The 20,305-nt window shown below is 41.3% G+C and overlaps 1 protein-coding gene across 2 annotated transcripts in view; it reads right to left on the bottom strand.

The window, feature by feature from the left end:
• PAPSS2 (3'-phosphoadenosine 5'-phosphosulfate synthase 2) overlaps positions 1-18,893 on the bottom strand; it is a 103,939-nt gene extending 85,046 nt beyond the window's left edge. For both annotated transcript variants that reach the window (XM_060127138.1, XM_060127139.1), the window contains exon 1: positions 18,775-18,893. In XM_060127138.1, coding sequence (XP_059983121.1) covers positions 18,775-18,804 — 30 coding nt within the window. In that variant the 5' untranslated portion in view covers positions 18,805-18,893. The remainder of the gene's footprint in view (positions 1-18,774) is intronic.
• Between the last annotated feature and the right edge of the window lie 1,412 nt (positions 18,894-20,305).

Genomic DNA, 20,305 nt, shown 5'->3' with positions numbered 1-20,305 from the left:
GCTCGCCACAACTAGAGAAAGCCTGCGTGCAGCAACGAAGACCCAATGCAGCCAAAAATAATAAATAAATAAAATAAATTTAAAAAAAAAAAGAGAGAGATGTACTACAATGTTCATTGCAGCACTATTTACAATAGCTAGGACATAGAAGCAACCTAAGTGTCCATCAACAGATGAATGGATAAAGAAGATGTGGCACATATATACAATGGAATAGTGAGGTGGATGGACATAGCATTCTTTGATGGAGGCAATTAAGTGACACCAGATCCAGGCCTAGTAATCTGAACAATAACCAATGAGTTCACACTCCACACAATTTATCTGAAAGGCTCAAATGATCAGGAGTTACTGTTAGCCTTCAAACCTCATATATGTATATGAATGCACATATTTACAAGTAAACAAGAGACAGACAATTCTCCATTGTTCTCTTGTGTCTCTGTACATCTTTTGATATTCAGAGTGTTAACTGCCTTTTATTTCAGACTATCTTTTCAAGGATGTTTGTATAGTGAACGGCCTTGGATGAGAGAGATAATGTCTCCTCCAGAGCAAAGGGTCAGCCTCTCTACTGCCCATCATAAAAAAGATTCAGGTTCCCTTCACTTACAGTTCCTCTCCTATAATAAAACTCACTGCTTGTGCGGATATCCATCTAGATGCACCCATGTCACCCGCTTGGGAGATGGGGGCAAGAGAAACCAACACACACTGATGCTCATACTGATTGCTGTGCTATGAGTAATAAAGCCCTTTGTCTCTGACTCAGGAGTTTTGTTTTCTGCCAGCAACCATGCAACTATGGCAAGTTAACTTATTAGATTGCAACTGGGATAAAATCAGACTTTTCACAGTTGCTATTATCTAGCTGGATGGATAGATAGATAGATAGATAGATAGATATAGCTTTCTCTTTTTGAAAAGTAAATCTCCTACCCAGCCACTCAGTTCTCTTTGCTGGAGGCAATAATACTATTAATTTACTATGCATCCTTCCAGGGATATTCTATGCACTTATAACTATATGCATCTTTTTTCCGTTTTCTCGCAAATGTTACGAGGCTATAGATACTCTTTTGCACCAGGCCTTTTTTACTTAACAAAATGCTTGGAAATCTTTCCATATTGGTATAATTAGGGGACAACTCATTTTTTATTAACAGTGGCAAATTAATTTCTACTATGCATATTTTATAATAACAAAATAGTCCATAACATGTACTTAAAGAATTCTCTTATTGATTGATATTTAGGCTGTTTCCAACCCTCTGTTACAAAATGTTACCAAGAATATCCTTGCATGTATATCATCTTACCCATTTGCAAGATCTCTATAGAAAAATTTCCAGAATTTGAATTGCTAGTTCAAAGGATATGCTCAATATTAATTTTAATAGATATTTCCAAACACCTCTATGGAGATTGTACTAATATACATCTCCACTAGCAGTGTATGAGACTGTTTCTTGTCTCACACGTGTGCCAATATAACATGTTGGCTTAAGTTTTTACCTGTGCCAATCTGATAGATGAAAAATTCAATCTCATACTTTTCATTTGTATTTCTTATAATGAATGAGATTCAGCATCTTTTCATATGTTTAAGAGCCATTTGTATTTCCTTTTCTGTGAAATTCATGTTCTTTTTCCACATTTTTTTCTATTGGATTGCTGATTTTTTTAAATACTCATTTGTAGGAGTGCTGTATATTTTGGAAAGCAGAACTGTGTCTTCTCTGAATTAGAAATTTTCCCCTAGGTTGTTGTTTGTCTTTTGATTTGATTTAATTTTTTTTTTAATTTTGGCAGGTAATTAAAAAATTTATGTGTGTGTATATTTGTGTGTGTGTGTGGTATCTGAATTTGTGTCACACTTAGAAAGGTCTTCTCAGCTGTGAGATCGTAAAAGATCCATATTTTTTCCTCATAGTTTTATGGGGGTTTTTTTATTGCTTAAATCTTTGTTCCATCAAATATTTTCTTTTCAAAATTAATTATTAAAATATACATTTAAATGCTTATCTATATTCATAAGGCTAAGAATAGCTAAAAAGAAGAGATTGTTTTCTCAACTCTGTGATCACATTTTTTTGAATGTTCATCCTTTGGCAGGTACAGATCTAGAATCGGCCCTAGACATAAAGTGGTTCAAAGTACAATCCACATGCATGCATATAATATAAACCTTATATATTATGTAGATAATGTTGTTATCCTATAAAGAGATAGCAGATAGCTCTCCAGTAATAACTCGATAAAGGGATTCTACTCTACAAAATTTCAAAATTATATTTCCTGCAAAAATGAAGATGATCTAGAAGAGAAACACAGAGCTTCCTTGGGGAGGCAATTTACTTGACAGTTCTTGGTGCTGATTCTATACAGGGCTGGTGAGAGGGCTTAGTGCAGAATTCCCTTTTCTTCTTGTTCTTCTCTAGAGGCCAAGCCATTTACTGTGTCATTTTTGTATCAGATTTTTTTTTTTTTAAAGAAGGCATTGGGGCTTTTTTTTTTTTTTGGCTGTGTTGGGTCTTCGTTGCTACGTGTGGGCTTTCTCTAGTTGCGGTGAGCGGGGGTTACGCTTCGTTGTGGTGTGCGGGCTTCTCATTGCGGTGGCTTCTCTTACTGGGGAGCATGAGCTCTAGGCGTGTGGGCTTCAGCAGTTGTGGCTCACGGGCTCTAGAGCACAGACTCAGTAGTTATGGCACACAGGCGGCTTAGTTGCTCCGCGGCATGTGGGATCTTCCCAGGCCAGGGCTCGAACCCATGTCCCTGCATTGGCAGGCGGATTCTAAACCACTGTGCCACCAGGGAAGCCCACTGTGTCATTTTCGATTCCAAGGTATTCTGACCTGCTGTAGATGAAATTTATTTTCTGTCCTGATAGTTTTATAGGAGAACTATAGGAAAAGGAAAATTTTAATTCTTTTAGGTTTAATATATATGGACACATTGCTTTCAAAATACCTGTAACGAAATTCACTTCAAAATGGGACAGAAGGAGGACTTCCCTGGTGGCGCAGTGGTTAAGACTCCACGCTCCCAATGCAAGGGGCCCGGGTTTGATCCCTGGTCAGGGAACTAGATCCCACATGCATGCAGCAACTGAAAGTTCGCATGCTGCAACTAAGGAGCCTGCCTGCCGCAACTAAGACCCGGCGCAACCAAATTAATTAATTAATTAACAAAAAAAGGGACAGAAGGAAAAAGAAACAAAAAGAAAGCTGCTGTCCTAAAGAAACCAACTGTAGATCAGAAAACTTGCCATTAATTTAAGAATTGTCATTAGCAGGGGGAGAGATAAATTAGGAGTTTGAGTTAAAGTATGCACACTACCATGTATAAAATAGATAACCAACAAGGACCTACTGTATAGCACAGGGAACTATACTCAGTATTTGGAAATAACCTATATGGGAAAAGAATCTGAAAAGAATATATACATATTATACCTGAAATCTGTACACCTGAAATTAATACAACATTATAAATCAATTATACTGCAATAAAAAATAAATTAGAAAAAAAAGAATTGCATTAGCCATCTAATCTTTTTAAGTCAAATATCTATATTAAATCTGTTTTTTCCTTTCATTTACTACATTAAGAATGAATAATCTCTATGAAGATAAGTGCCATATAAGGCAATGCATTATTAATTTTTAAACCCAATGAGATAAATAAAGTTGATCAAAATCCATGATCAGACAAAACAAGGCAAGAAGTTTATTAGCTTGGGTGAAAAAGGCAGATGGTTATAAATTAATCTGATTCATTCTTAGTAAATTCAGATGATAGGTATGAAATATATAAACGGACAGCATTTCTGCCCATGAGGTATTTATATATTTTTCCTAGAAATGTCGGAGTTACACTGACAAATCACAATGGAAAGGCAGGCTGATTTCTGGAGAGTTCTTCCAATGTGGGTCTTTAATATTCAAGGCCATCAAATGTGACAAGGGAATCTTTTCAGATTTATTCCTGTTGGAACGTGCCAGGTTCAACAGTAAGATCTGGAGACTTACATTATGAGGAACCACAAGCTACTTACAAAAACAAGCCACTCTCTTAATTGTGATTTGGGAATGGGGCAAATTTCCAGGGATAAGTTGTCACCACAGCCAGGAACAACTGACTAAGAAAGAATGATCTCCGGGTTTTTCCAGAAAGCTGTCTGTTCATTAGGTAATGTTAAAATAGGACAAGGGTGGCAAGCTTTTAAACATTCCAGCTGTAATATTTAATTTTAAATATTCTGTGAGGAACGCAGCCATCCCAGAAGTCTGCGTTAGCTGGTAAATGGCCTAGCGTTTTTGAAAAAAAAAATCTGAAAATAGCAAATAGCATTCTGAAGTAGAGAAAACCCATTTGTTACTAGCTAGCTGGAGGTCCTCAGGCATGTCACAATGCTCCACATTTGTATGGGGAAGGAATTAAGCTAGGCATTGGTTCTCAAGGCAGGCAGAACCGAGGAACCTCTTACCCAGCTTTTAAAGAACCCCACACAGACCAATTCAATCAGATTCTTGGGAGTGGTGTCCAGGCATCAATATTTTGTAAAGTGCAGCAGGGTTGAGAAACACCAGACTAGATAACCTCTAAGGTCCCACCCAGATCTCAATAAATGAAGGGGGAATTCAGAATACCAGCACAAGAAATGGAACTCAAAAAAACATAAAAGCCGTGCAAGTGTAAAGCAAACCCTAAGCAGGGGTGTACAACTCACAAATATCATCAGAGAATGATATTCTCACGTGAACTATGGCTTCATGAACAAAAAAATATGCTTGATTAGTAAAGATAACATCAGTAAAAACATTCAAGGCACAGAACATGAAAGGTATTATGTCATTAACATCTGGTGGCACTGGTACTTTTTATCCAATTCCAAATTTATGACATACATACATATCAAGCTCTGACCATTCAAAGACTCAAAGCTCTTTTCAATAGAAATTAAAAATCAAACAGTGTGAAATGGTAGGTTTTTAATTTCTCACTGAAAAACATCAAGAGTTGATATGGCAAAAGCCAAGAGGTTACTTTACGAAGACATGTTCATTCCTTGCTTTTTGGATAAAAGAGATAATGCTAAATGATAACAGCCAGAATCAATACTATGACTAAGATTATGACTAAGCACTGCAGGTTGATTCTTAGAAGGAATTCATTTGAACTGGGCCTCAGAAAATAAAACAAAATAAAAACCCTCCCTCATGTGACCTTCTATCTTGGATTTTAGCCAATAGGGCCTGAGTTCTTAAACTGCATATTAGACATGGGCCTTGTCTGGGCATCTGTGAATCCTGGAACTGCCTGTAAAAACTGTGTGTGTGGGCCTGCATGGGTGTACCCATGCACAGAGCTTTCTTATCCTTTTTTGAGTCAAGAACTCCTTTGGTAGACTATGGACCCCTTCTCAGAAAAATGTTTTTAAATGCATAAAACACAAATGACTGCAAAGAAAAAAAAATGAATTAGTTATCAAAATGGTTTTGTAAAATTACAGGACAGTAACAAATGTCCTTCTTTATCAGCATATTAAAAAACAAGATCCTGATGTTTAGGTAGACAGCTATAGTAATCATCTAAATTTCGGAGTAATAAAGAACACAGTTATTTTCATGACATCAGCAATATCGGCAACAACTTACGTGATATGAAAATATCTGTAACTTCCATTGCTGATATAATCACAGGTACTGTTAATACTGCTATGATTTGTTGTCTGTGATCATCATTGAAGGAAGTGAGACATTTCTATTATAGGTTATAAAAATAATTTCCCCATCTAAGTTCACAACCCTCCTAAATCCTCTGGACTCCAGATGAAGAACTCCTCATCTATATCTTTATCCATCTTGAGGGGGTTTGATGATACGCCTCCAGCAAGGATAGAACATTAGACCACAAAGCACTTAATAAGCATTTCAAGGATTGGTTTCCATAAGGTCCTGCAGACACAGAGCCCTGGAAAGTCACAAAACAGTAGGGAAAAGCTGAAGGGCTCTCTGAGGTGGGACCGTAAGAAATGCTCTGTGAGTTTCTGGAGCTAAAGTTCAAATGCATCTTATTTTTAATTATGTTTTAATGTTTTGCATAGTTCCTAAAACATGTACAGTGACTTACAGGATCCATAAAGCACAGCAAAAGCTCACTTCTGAGTGGATGAGAAAAAGAGAAAACAGCATAAGGGGCATAAAGTGAAATGATACCAAGCACGAAGCTGGTGCAAAAGTAGAAAGTGAGCCACAAATTTGCTTCCGAGCTTTTTGGCAAAAATAAAGCTGGACAGTCACAGAATGCACAGTTTCCAAAGGATTACACACACACACACACACACACACACACACACACACACACACACACACACAAACCCTCAGAAAAAAATACAGCCTTTCTGGTACTAAGACTGAAGAGATATTTCTCCCATGGATCTTTATAAAGAGAATATCATGCGTTGTAATTAATGAACAATATCTTCAATAATATCATTAAAAGAGACACAACAATGAGTTCCCTAGAACTTTTTAAAAAATAATGTTTTTTTTTAAAACAAAACAATGGCAATACAGCAAACACGATTCAACTGGGGGCTCATGAAGTAGAGCTGGGTACTCAGCTTTCTGAAGTCAGATGTGAGTGATGTGCTGACAGGCCATTGACTTAAGTCAGTCGGAACTGAACACTGGTCCCCCATTGTCAAAAGCAGGAGGTGGCGCACTTTTCTTAAAGAGGCGGATAACAAATATTTTCAGCTTTACAGGCCATAGAGTCTATTGCAAATACTCATCTCTGCAGTGAAAGCAGCCACAACATGTAAATAAATGGGCATCACTGTGTTCTAATAAGCTTTATTTATGGACACTGAAATCTGAATTTCATACACTTTTCACATGTTGTGAGATATAATTCTTCCTTTGATTTTTTACCCAACCATTTAAAAACCATTCTTAGCTTACAGGTTATACCAAAACAGGATGAGGGCTGGATTTGGCCACAGGACATAATTTCTTAACTGCTGGTCTACAGGATCAAGTTTTCTCCAGATACCTCCTTGACTCTTGTATCCTTCTCTTTCCTCAAGCCTCTGTCTAAATCAGCTTTTTAAGGTAATAACTCCTTCTATACTTTATATGCAACTATACACAGATCCAAGCAGGGTGCTATCATGGAGACAGACGTGGCTTCAGAATTCATATGTCCCATGGAAATAAGAAGGTAATCCAGCATGAATTAGCAGCAAAGAAATGGTTTAGTTTCCAGTCTCCTCATTAAAATAAACATACAGACACAACACCGAAAAAATGGTAATAAAATTTGAATACACAACCTTCTCTATTTAAAGGATCACGTGTTATTTTTTTAGAAGCATATAAAAAATGGGTATAATTAGCTGAATCACTTAATTCATGTATTGTAGTGTTTACAGCACTAGATGTCCCAATGAAAATGAGGCCATATGGTGTTTCACAGCACACAATTAACTTGGTACAATCCCAATAAGAAAGCCTTCATTCTAAATATCATTCAGGTGTCCCTGAGCTTCTGTCTGCTTGGAGACAAAACAAAGAACTAGGCCACTGAACTTGGCAAACTTGGGTTGTCTCTACTATTATATGGGCTCACCAGAAGGCGTAGGGAATTTATCCCATCTCTTTATTTTAGTAAAGATTTGTAATCCTTATAGCCACCCATTCTAGAGAGCGGCTAGGATAATTAATAAGAATTTATGAATAAGCCTTGATGAGTATGATGAAAGAAAGGTATTAATGCAGACCCAGAGGAACCCTGCTATAATTCAGGGAGGGGGCAATTGCCCTCATGGAAACACAATACACATCAAATCAAGTCTCCTAGAAATGTGTAACTGCCTTCAGAAGATGCTCTAAACCACACAATTATAGTGTTCAGCACAGGTCTTAGCTGCCCTTCTAAACACCAGCCCTGTAAGTGTTCCACTGAAGGCTGTGTTTCATTACCTCTGTGTATTTTCTTCATATTCTTTTGCAATTGGTTCTGGTAATGAGGCTGTGTATATGACACAAGCTCCTTGAACCATGAAAGATTAAAATTCTGTGCTGAGCTGTGGAAATGTCAATGAAACCTCTAGTACATCCACAGAACAGGCCTGTAGCTTGTGGGGCTTTGGGAACTTGTAACTCATGAATGCTCGACTGTGCAGTGCCCACATAATGAACAAGGCCAGGTCTAGAGTTACATGTAAGTCACTGCAATTATTTCTAAGGACACTTTTTCTTGGGTATATGCATTCACCCACTAGAACACTGAAGCTTTGTATTATTAAGGTGAAATGTTGGGTTCGATTCCAAACACTACCGTTCCTAAAATTGGCCGCAAAGCGTCATCCAAACTAACATTTATTGCCTTTTAATGGCATTTGCTCAAATCCACATCTTCTAAAGATTATATACAACATTCCAAAAAGCACCTGAGGAAAATCCCTTTCAAAGCGACCACCTAATCTTTTCAGTTTCTTCACTGCGTTAATCTGCATCCACAAAGTTTAAATGTATGTTTCAACCATCAGAATAATCTTCATTTTGACAGTTGTAGTATCCATGACATCTATTACATTAACGAATGAAAAAAAAAGAATCATTGAAAACATGGCGTTCGAATTTAGGAGGGAGTCAGCTCTGCCACTCACACTAATGCATCCTAAGGCGAGTTATTTAATCTCAATAAGCCTTACTGTTCTCAACTATAAAATGGGGATAAGAACATCAACTACTCCATAGGTTACTGTGAGGAGGAGATGAGTTACTGTATGGAAAGTCCCCGAATAAATGCTTGTTCCCCTCCCCTATCTAAGGAACTCAACTGGATCAACAAGGTACCTTCCTCAACCTTGAGGGAGACTCTTAACCTAATCAAGAATGAACATCACGATGTGATGTTTAAAGGACTTATTAAACCAGAGCCTCAACACTGAGAAGAAAATGGAAGAAACCAGGTGTTTATGATGACTCAGACTTTTCCATTCACTGAATGGCTAAGCAGAGGCAACACATCCTTTTAACAGAATTTTGTACCCAAGGTGTCTCACACTGTGAATGCATGGATTCTGAGATTTAATTTCTCTACTGTCACTACTACTCCCTTCATTTAAATAAGGTAACCTCTCTATTAAAGGACTTCGATCTCAGCCCCTACAATTACACACAGCCAACGCTGCTCTTCTCCCCTTGAGCGTGGGCTCCGGCCTTTTACACAGTGGTCTCCTGGCAATCAGAATCCAAGTCTTCCTAGTGGCTGTCAATGAGGCTATGGCCCAGGATTGCTGAAAGCTTAAGACTTTCCCGACCTATGATGACAGAATGAGACAAACTCCCCAAATGTTTCTTCCAAACGTCATGGAAAGCGCCATTTAGGACCTCACAATTTCCAGGCACTCCTCATTGGTCCCCAGTGAAATGGAAGCATTATCTGGTTGCCAACATCCTTAAGCCTTGACTTCCAGGTAGGTCAAATTTTTATTTTGTGAAAAATACATGGGTAGCCTGGTTTCCTTTTATCATTGACAAATCACCGTTACAACTTGGCTCAAGTATTAGCAGCTTTAGTGGAAACAAATCATTCTGTTCACATTTGTTGAATACTGACCTAGTGGTAAAACTAGGCAATAAAAACTATTACCCCTACTTGTTGAGTCTGAGCACAAAGAAAATTTATTTTCCAATTATTCACCTTATGTCACCATAAAGAAAGAAATGTGTGTGATGGCAAGGGTAACATGCATTTGCGAGTGTATGCCGCTTATTCTTTTTACAAAAGTGCTGGGGAATGTCTCAATAGAATTCTTTATTATTATGTTGAGATATCAGCAGTAGGCAGCTGACAAAATATTTTACAAATGAAGCAGTAATATATTACTAGTTGCCCAATCCTGCTGTGTTTGCTACTTGGCGTTTGTCTCATTCCCTCTATGAAATAAACAACGTATTAACTACAGAGGAGCTAATAAGATTTTAACTTCTCCTGTGGGGAACTCTCTAAAGATTTATTTCAGTTAAATGAGTTCCCTCCTGACTATTTGTTCACAAACTTGCTTCGGGAGATGGTGAGGACTAAATGAGTTAATGCACAGGCAGGCTGTGGAAACAGTGCCTGCCACATCAGAGGTTCTCAATGCAGATGATAAACAAGTCACAACACAGTGGGAATTTTCTAACAAAACATGCTCTAAAAATCGAAACTCTTGATAAATATGCAAATCCCATAGTCAGAATTGTAATCTCTATGTTTTATTAGCTCTCTTCTTAGTCAAATGGCTAATTTAAACACAGTAGATGAATGCAAATTTTTTAATTTTATTTTTTAGTAACTACTAGGAACATTGCTGTATTAGTGACACAATGGCCCAAGAGCTGTATTTATTCATATAATTCAGGAAAAGATTCTATTGGAACTCAGCAATTAGTTAGATTTGGTTGGCAGGACCACACAATTATTGTGATCGACTTCATTGTACTTCATGAACTTAGGAAACAATGGAAATGAATGGATTTAGAGATAAAACTGGAAATTCCGAGAACTACAAGAAGAACTGAGACCTTAATGTATAACTGAACTTGCCCCAACTTTTGCCTAATATAGTTTTATCTGTATTGCACACTATGCAATCATTATTATCTTTTTTCCTGTTTTTGATAAAATAATTAAACTGTTTGAGAAGGTTTAAGGAAGAGTATGTGAGGTTGGGGAGTTTGGGAGGGTATGAGCTGAATTTTCTAAAGAGAAACAGACTGGCCCATGAAAAATATTTCAAAATGGTAAAGTTACATTTTTCAAACACTGCTCTCTGATGCGTGTTTTCTATCTCCAGAATATCAAAACAAGATGCTAAAGCTAAATCAAAGTGTAAGTGTGGGGCTTCCCTGGTGGCGCAGTGGTTAAGAATCCGCCTGCCAATGCAGGGGACACGGGTTCGAGCCCTGGCCTGGGAAGATCCCATATGCCGCAGAGCAGCTAAGCCCGTGCACCACAACTACTGAGCCTGAGCTTTAGAGCCTGCAAGCCACAACTGCTGAGCCCACATGCCACAACTACTGAAGCCTGCACGCCTGGAGCCCGTGCTCCGCAACAAGAGAAGCCATGACAATTAGAAGCCCGCGCACCGCAACGAAGAGTAGCCCCCGCTGGCCGCAACTAGGGAAAGCCCGCACACAGTAATAAAGACCCAGCACAGCCAAAAATAAATAAATAAATAAATTTATTTTAAAAAAAAAAAGTGTAACTGTGACTCACTGATAACCAACTTGGGAGTGTTGTTTTTTTTTTTTTTTAAATTTATGGAAACTATTTCCCAGTATGTAAAAGAAAAAACAAAGCTATAGAAAAGGGGAAAGGCCTCTTTCAAAGGGCACACAATAAAGAGAAAAGTGCTAGGCCTGTATTTAGGTGCTCAGAGTTCCAGCTCAGTGGTGGTTTCACCAACCAGCTGGCCAGGAAGATGGTCGTGGGGCTTAGCAAAGCTCTGAAATACTGTGTATCAACTTGAACGGCTTGAACATGAGCTCTTAATTTTCCTTCCAGAAGTAAAGTGCTAGGGTTCTTTAAAAAATACATTTTTAAAGTAGGAACAGCCTGAATAAAAAGTAAATAATTTAAATTTTTAATTTAGGAGAAAAAAAGGGATTTTAAAAAATGTATGAAAAATCAGTTGGAAATTTTATTGCTTTTGGCCCAAGGTCACTGTAATACTGACTGGGCAGAAGGTTGAAAGAATACACAAGTTGTGGGTGGGGTGTTGCAGTTAGAAAAAGTAAACGCTATGTTCTGAATAGTTTAAAGACAGTGTTTGAATGGCCTAAAAAACTATAATTAAAGAACATAAGGCTGGGGACTTCCCTGGTGGCACAGTGGTTAAGAATCCGCCTGCCAATGCAGGGGACATGGGTTCGAGCCCTGGTCCTGGAAGATCCCACATGCCACGGAGCAACTAAGCCCGTGCGCCACAACTACTGAACCTGCGCTCTAGAGCCCGCAAGCCACAACTACTCAGCCCGCGTGCCACAACTACTGAAGCCTGCGCGCCTAGAGCTCGTGCTCCGCAACAAGAGAAGCCACCACAGTGAGAAGCCCGCGCACTGCAACGAAGAGTAGCCCCCGCTCACTGCAACTAGAGAAAGCCCGCGTGCAGCAACGAAGACCCAATGCGGCCAAACATAAATAAATAAATAAATAAGAATATAAGGCTTTGGTAGCTCTAGTAAACTATGGAAACGAAAGGTCCTGGTTGGGTCATTCAAAAAATATTTGTTGAGTGAATGAAGTGAACAAATACATAAGTGAGGATCTGACACGAACTAAAAAAGGAAAAGTTTTTAGAGCTCTTAAAGGAAAACAAAATAATATACAATGGAATCACAGCAGAGGACGAAAAAGTTAATTCAGGTTTTTAACAGTAGGAAATATATAAAAATAAAAATCATCACCAACATCTTAGTTGCCTATTTTGCTAAAAGTTGAGAAAGCATGAGTTATCCATAAATAAATGATTAGGGAAGGTATAGATGAATGAAGTAATGGGGATAAAATCTCAGACTACACTGTAGGTGGTTTAGGTCTCCAAGCAAAGTCTGCAAATACTTTTTCAAGCCCACACTCAGCATGCGTTAAAAAGAAAAACAAGTAATTGTAATATTAGACTGGACATAGATACTTGGTGGGTAAAAATCCATATTTTTATAACAAAACATATAAAGATGTTAACTAGATATTTAAAGCAAATGTTAACCTAGCATAGAAATGATCACTTTTAATGATGTAGCATGTGATATATTTATGTAACTCTTTTAGAAAAGCTTGATAACAGGTCACATTTTTTTTGCCAAAATTTAATATTTGGTGCTAGACAGATACTAGATTGAGCTTGCCATGTTTATGCTGCACACATGTTTTCACAATACCAGTAATAGAAAAATCAACTTCAGGAGTAAATGTGAAATACAGAAAGAATTGCTGATTAGATTTTAAAGGAAGTCACACCAGCCAACTGATGAAAGTCACCTTACGCACCATGTGTTATCAGAGGCAAGTTAGATTTTAAGTTTTAATACAATGGCTCTTTTGCAGAGAGAAAAAAATATTTCCATCTTGTGTGCCAACTTATTCTAAACTGAAAAAAAATTATTTGGTGATCAAAAGGCAGGAAAGAGGATCAATAAGACCACATTTGTCATGAATCCAATGTTAATGTTAATTAACCTTTCTGAAAAAGTTCTATTTAGTATTTATCAGAAACAAAGGGAGCTTAGATGCCAGTGTGAGTCTGAGAAGGGGAGTGGTGTCCTGGGCCTGGTGCTGGGCTTGCGGTAAGAGGAACCAAATAGCTTCGGGGACCCTGAAAGCAGGGGCACTGGCTGTGCTGCTGAGCCTCAACAGATCCCAAGGGAGAGGAAGCAGGGACAGACGCCAGCAGCCCCTGGAGCCCCTCAAAGTCCCAGCATGGTCACACCAGAGCAGAAGCACAGTTCCCACCCTTCTGGGAATAGGGGGGCAATGTCAAAGATCTTAGACAGCCTAACCGAATTTCCCCCAGAGTTGTGCTGGGGCAGCACAATGACCTCAAAGTACCCACGAGAGCATGAGAGAAGCAAGGAAAGGTGCTGAAACTGAAGGAGCTTTCAGACAGGAATGCACTTGAACTGGACCAACACTAAGGATGAGACAGGACAATGCACATCTCTACGGATGCCTGTAAGGCAGAGGCCACAAGACAAGGTGAGCACTGCTCACCTCCTCCGCCCTCAGCCCAGACCTTAGCACTTTGTAGGGAAAAAGGATATTTAATATTTTAAAAGGATATTAAATATTTAATTTAAATTAAATATTTCTGACTTAAGTTCACTTGTTCTTAAAGTACTCCTTTTATAAGAATGTCATAGGTATAATAAGGGAAAGGTATGATATGAAATGTTAAGGATACACAGGAATCAAGAAAAGGCAGAGATTTTTTTGTTTCCAGCGATGATGGTCTAGGTTATACAGTCCCATCCTTCATAAAAACAAATTTCAAGTGCAGGCTATAATATACAATAATCTAATTAGAAACATCAAATACCCGAGAAGATAATAAGGAACTACCAGGCCAAAATGTGCGGGAAAGCAAGACCCTAAGAGGTAAGCAAGCGGGGAGGCACTTTTGCCCTGATAAGGGGCAGATGTGCATGGATTTTGACAGCCTCACGGGGGAGGTGAAACAGAAATCGAAGACTAGAACGTACCCAAGTGGGGAGAATACAAAGGCCTTTGTCTACACTAAGCTGAGTTTCCCAAGAGTCACCCCCTAAAAATAACAGTGAACCAGAATCAACCCACTTCCCACCCCGAAAGACTGCAGGGACAATGGCCTTGACATGGGAAGTGTACATAAGGAGGCACAGGGGCGTAGTCCATGAGGACTTGTACTCACCAGCTGGTCCCTGTGTGCAAAACTGCAGCTCGAATTCACGTCACCTGGGTGGTCCAAAAAACTTTTAAGTGGTAAGTTTAGGTCAAAGTGGTGCCAGACTAGTAGTGCCACCAGGCACCTGGCAGAGACAAAAGCAAGTCCTCCAGGGGGTTGGCAGGGTGCGGGGAAGGCCATTCATCCTAAGCCTCAAAGAATCCCTACAGGAAATTTTTCAGTGGTAATGATGAATATCCAGGCAAAAATAAGCAAGCACCCAAGAGCAGACAGGTAAGAGGGGAGTGGGGGAAATCTAAGCAAAATAGAGATGCTAAAAACAAATTCATTCACTAATGAATTTGCAGCCTTTTATGCAAAAAATATTTATGGAGCACCTACTCAGTGCCAGGCTCTATGCAAAGTTGCTGGGGACAGGTGCCATTTCACCTGTCGGATGAGCAAATCACCTAAGGGATGAAAGGTTAGTTGAAATGCCATTATATTTATGTTTATTTACTTTTAGTTTCTGTGTTTTCCAAAGACTTCCAAACACAAAGATGAGTGCCCATTACTATTTAGTGACAGGTTTTGAAATAAACAGTAATCGCCTAGGACTGAAATTGACATCACTGATTCCTTTCTCAGACTCTCATTCCCTAAAGGTTCCTAATTATCCTCTAAGCAAACCAGAGAGCCACACGCATTAACAGAAAGACAAAGTGCTTTCTATCTCAGAGATAAAAAAACTCAGAGTTAATGATATTTATCTTTAACGGTAAAAGTCCAAAGAGATGATCATGGAATAACAGCATGAATCAGACAACATTAATTTTAAGATAGATCTGGAAACAGTTGAAGGCACAGGAAGGGTGAAGAGAAATTAGTCTAAACTTTACTTATATATAGATTGCCTTTCTTGGCCAAGGTTGTTGGCAAAATCTTGCTGATTATTTGGGTTATTCTGGTATGTCCACACTACTTATCAACCTTTGTCTTCTATTCAGCTTTTTACAATTAGAATTCAAATCATCACCTCTATACTTCTTAATTTGTTTGCTTTTATTAAATATTCTCATGGTTGTCATTTACTGAGCCTTTGGAATGGTCTGACCTGTGCTTTCTTCTCCTTGCTGGGCAAACCAAGACAGTATGGTGTAATAAAAATAATAACAGTAGCAACTGCATATGGGCCTAGAACTGAGCAAGACAGTTTTTAGGAGTTATTTACTCCTCACAACAATTGTAAGGGGTAAGTCATTACAGATGAGGAAATTTATGGGCCAGAGAAATAGAGGGAGCAGAAGCAGGGGCTTCAAAGTTGAACAAACTTGAATTTAAATCCTGACCTGCTCCTGGCATTTCTCCTCCCCTAGAAGTGAGGCTCGGTTTTCTGGGGTGAAGGCTGCTGTGAGGATGAAATGAAATACAGCACAGCTTAGGGCCAGGACTCTGGGAAGTATTTGTTTTTCCTTCCTTCCAATGGTTGCTCATCTGGAAATTCATGTCTTGTCTTACACAGCATCTTCAAATAGTTTTAAAAGTAGCTACCTCCAGGAAAATAATGGAATATTGTACAGAGTTTTTAAAATAATAAAAAGGTGGATAATCACTTACATTTAGGGAGAGCTTTAACTTTTCAGTAGCCCTTCACTCCCTTCCAAACACTGGCTTGTTTGACCCTTTGGAAAATATTTTAATATCTCAGTTGACTTTTTTAGATTGGTTGTCTCCAGGACATAACATTGTCTGTGGGCCTTGAAAAATGCTAATCCAGGACATGATGCAAGAAGAAAGGACCAGGCCTTTGCCTTTCTTTCCAGTCCTCTGGCTGCAGTCTGCCTCCTTCCTTCTCCTGGGATCTATGTGTGTGTCGACGGGATGGGAGGTGGCCAGGGTTGGAAGTAAATCAAGGGTGGGAGGGAGGGCTGTGACACGTAGCTGTCTTTGGTTGCCATGGTAAGGATGCCTAACACAGGAAGAATGTGCTACCTTCCCTTATAAAAGAAACTTTCCTTTTTTACTTTTCTCAAGCTTGTGAGAAAATCATCCTACCTTCTCACATTTAAACCAAAACTACCTACTCCTCTAACAGTGGTCTGAACTAAAAGGCTATATTCACCCAGAGAGTGTGGCTAAAAAAACCCCGGGAAAGATGTATTCACCCAGTATCCTGGCTGGCACACAGTAGGGGCTCAACAAATATTTGGAGTTACTGCAGTACCTGGGGTGTGAACTGATCATCCTCTGTTGACAATAGAGAACATAATGTAATGATTTCTGCGAGTCCCTAAAAAGATCAGCCCAGCCTCACTTCCAGGAAACCTTCCTAGATCAGCAAGACTCACTTCTCAAATAATTGATTAGTTCAGAGGTCACACATGTGGACAGATTTTGTTTTGGCTTGCAAAGTTTCAAAACACATTTTGAATTAATATTTAAAGCTTGAGAGATTTCATATGCATTTACAGCTGACTTGCTTTACCCAATAGTGTCTATCCACCCCTTTGGGGAACTTGTGCTGGTGCCCTGGATTATAACCATGTTGGCTAAATAAAATAACCATGTTGGCTAAATAAAAAGTCCTACTAGCTGTTTCAGGTGTTAATTTCATCCTATGCAGAACACACACACACACACACACACACACACACACACACACACACACACCTCCAAACAAAAAATAGAAGGTTCCAAATGTGTAAATTAAAAAACCAAACCCTCCGGCCCTCGAATTTCTCACTTTCTCTGTCTGTGCAGTTGCCGCGATCAGTGTGTAAAACACATGTTTTCAAACCTTTCACTTCACAGGCTCTTGCTGACCGGAGGCATGAAGGGGAAAGACCACCTATCCCTTCATTACTAATGCTTGACAAAGCAACCCCATTGGGAAGGAATTCTTGATGAAAGCAAGGAGGTAAGAATTAAAACCTCACTGATATAAAAGGCTACTAAGTGCCACAGCAGGTTGTCATTTAGAAGATGCCCTTGAGAATTTTACAGAAATTAATAAAATTAAATAGGAATAAAACACAAGTGACTTGCATTTAACAATATTTTCGAATGTAATACTGAGAGTCTCTCCACTTTAAAATCGCTCCTATAAAAGGCAACTGGACCCCGACCATTCTCCCTTCTCAAGTTGATGCCGCCTTCCCCCTGGATCTTCCTGCGGGTCCAGTGTGGTTCCCTGAAACCAAAGAGCCCCCATTCCCTTCCCCTTGGTGCTGAAGTCCACACTTCTGGCCCCTGCATGGCCCCTCCACTCCCCTTCTCCAATTCATGTTTTTTTCACCTCTCCCGCCGCCTGCCACAAAAACACCTCAAAGATATTTCAGTAATAAGTATTATATAATAATAGTAATAAACATTTATTTATTGATCACCTACTATGTGCCAAGCGCAAGTCTAACTGTTTGAGAGAGGTCAGCCCATTCCCTAACCACCATAATCGTCTGAGGCTTGTAGTGTGGTAGTGAAAAGGTGAGCGCTCAGCAGACTGCTGACTGGGATCTGAACAAGGCTTGCAGACCACCCCTGGTGTGGCCCAAATGGTGGCTACAAGGCTGTTTCCGACTCTAAGAATCTTTGATCACTGCTGCCATGTTTAAGGATGCAAATTTTATAGAAGCCCCTATCACTAAGTGGGAAAGAAACTTTTCGAGGAACCCTCTATTTCCCACAATAGGATGGCCCAGATTAATCCTGGATAAGATTGAGCCTCCTGAAAACAGTCCCCTCATCTCACTCCACCAAGCTGAGGGGCCCCCCATGACTGAACCTGAGGTGCCACCCGATTCCAACAGGGAGCTGAATCAAGCTAGAGTCCTGCCAGTGTAGAAATGCAATTTCCTCCCTTACGTCTAGATGGTCGTAGTTTCCTTTATGAATGTCTGTCATGAAAGTCCACTCCAAGGAGTTTCCGTGGACAAAACCCCAATGACTCACTGACGTGTGCCCCGCGACCAAACCTGGCAGGACCGAGTTCCCTCAGCCCACCACCCGCTGGACCCGCGCGGAGCTCATTCAGAAGAAAAGATGGGTCTGGAAAACCTCTTGGAGAAGAAAGGAAATTTCCCATCTCTGGTCCTTTCTCTTAACTGGGACCCACTCTGCCAGCTCCGGAGGTCTGTCCCGGCCGTGACGACCCCACGGGGCGCAGGTTCCCAGAGACGCGGGGCGGGAAGGGGCTGCCCGACAAGGGCTGCCCCGGGAGTCCCGGCCGAGCCTCGCCCTCCTGCTTCCCTCCTCCTCCTCTTCCTCCTCCCCGCGCCCCAGCCTCGGCGCCGGGGCTGCTCGCCTCCGAGCGTCCCGGGGTTGGAGCGGAGTAGGAAGGCAGGAGACTCGAAGCCTACCGTCTTCTGTTTCTTGACCCCGGACGACATGCTGGCTGGCTGCGGCGGTGCCCTGCGCGCTGGAACTCGGAGCCCAGCTCCTGGGAGCGGAAGCGCTAGGACGCTCGGTGGCGGCGGCAGTGGCTACTGCCGGACTCCCGAGAAGGAGGTATAAAAAGGCTCCACAGACACGTCGCACTTCCCTTGACCAGCCCCCTCCCCCTCCTCCTCCCGCCGTGCTCCTCTCCGCCCCGTCGGCTCCGCCAGCAGCGCCCAACCCAGGGGACCCGGCCGCCTCCTGGGCGGGGTCCCGGGTCCGGCCCCCTACGCCCCGGAGCGGCTCCGCCAGCCCGGGTCGGAGGCAGGACCTTGCAGCCGGGGGCTCGGATGGACACGCCCCGCGTGCAGTCGGAGGTCAAGTTCGCTGTCCGCGTTCCCACTCCTAGTGGCTGCCTGAGCTTCCCCCACCTCCCACCCCCGCGCCTCTCCAAGGAAGGCTTCCTGCCTCTGGGACCAGCTTGAAACTGCCAGGCTTGTCGGCATGGTCCTTAGTGGGCACCGATGCCCAGCTTGTCTTCATTTGCGGTAATAACAGCCACGGTTGACATTTTTTGGTCCTCTCTCTGCACTCTGCTGACCTTTGCCTTCAGCCTCCTGTGGCCCCTGACCCAGGCATCGAGTCCTACTTTCTCCCATGAAGCAGTTGAGGCTTTCAGACTTTCTCAAGATTATCTTCCAAGTGAGGGGATTCAAACCCAGGCCGTCAGCCTCCACAGTCCAGGCTTTCTACACCAGCATCAGCATCGATGATGATGATGATCAAGAAGAAGAAGAAGAAGAAGAAGAAGAAGAAGGGCTTCCCTGGTAGCGCAGTGGTTGAGAGTACGCCTGCCGATGCAGGGGACACGGGTTTGTGCCCCAGTCCGGGAAGATCCCACATGCCGCGGAGCGGCTGGGCCCGTGAGCCGTGGCCCGTGAGCTTGCGCGTCCGGAGCCTGTGCTCCGCAACGGGACAGGCCACAACAGTGAGAGGCCCACTTACCGCAAAAAAAAAAAAGGAGAAATCAGGAGGCGCAGCGCCTGCCTGCACCTTATGCACCATTCACGGGACTAAGGGGTTTACATGCATTCACTCCTTTGGAGTTCACAATATTTTCCTCCTGTTACAGATGGGCCAGCTGAGGCACTGCTCCGACTCACAAAGTTGAGTAGGCAAGGCCAGCCCGGGAAAATGGTCAGTAGTAGCCCAGCCACTTGTTTCAGTCCATCCCCCAAAGCATTCCTATAGTACTTCCGTGTGTTCAGCAACCAGGATGGGCCCTGAGGCAAAAAAGTAAGAGGAGGCCCAAGTTGACAAGGCTTATGGACTACACCTTAGGGCTCCAAGGTTTTGTCAGAGGGCAACTCTTTTAACTCAAATGTCTGGGACAAGCAAAAGTAAGGAAGGAGAAGCTATGGTTAGTGACAGCACCTTGAGGGCAGTCACAAGGCCTCACACTCCTCTGTACCTTAATTCCTTGCACAATGTGACAAACAGATCAATAGGATAGTA

The sequence above is a fragment of the Lagenorhynchus albirostris genome, chromosome 16 (assembly GCF_949774975.1).
Source record: "Lagenorhynchus albirostris chromosome 16, mLagAlb1.1, whole genome shotgun sequence".
NCBI lineage: Eukaryota > Metazoa > Chordata > Mammalia > Artiodactyla > Delphinidae > Lagenorhynchus > Lagenorhynchus albirostris.
The sequence above is the reverse complement of the archived record's forward strand: the minus strand, read 5'-3'. Positions and strand labels throughout refer to the sequence as shown.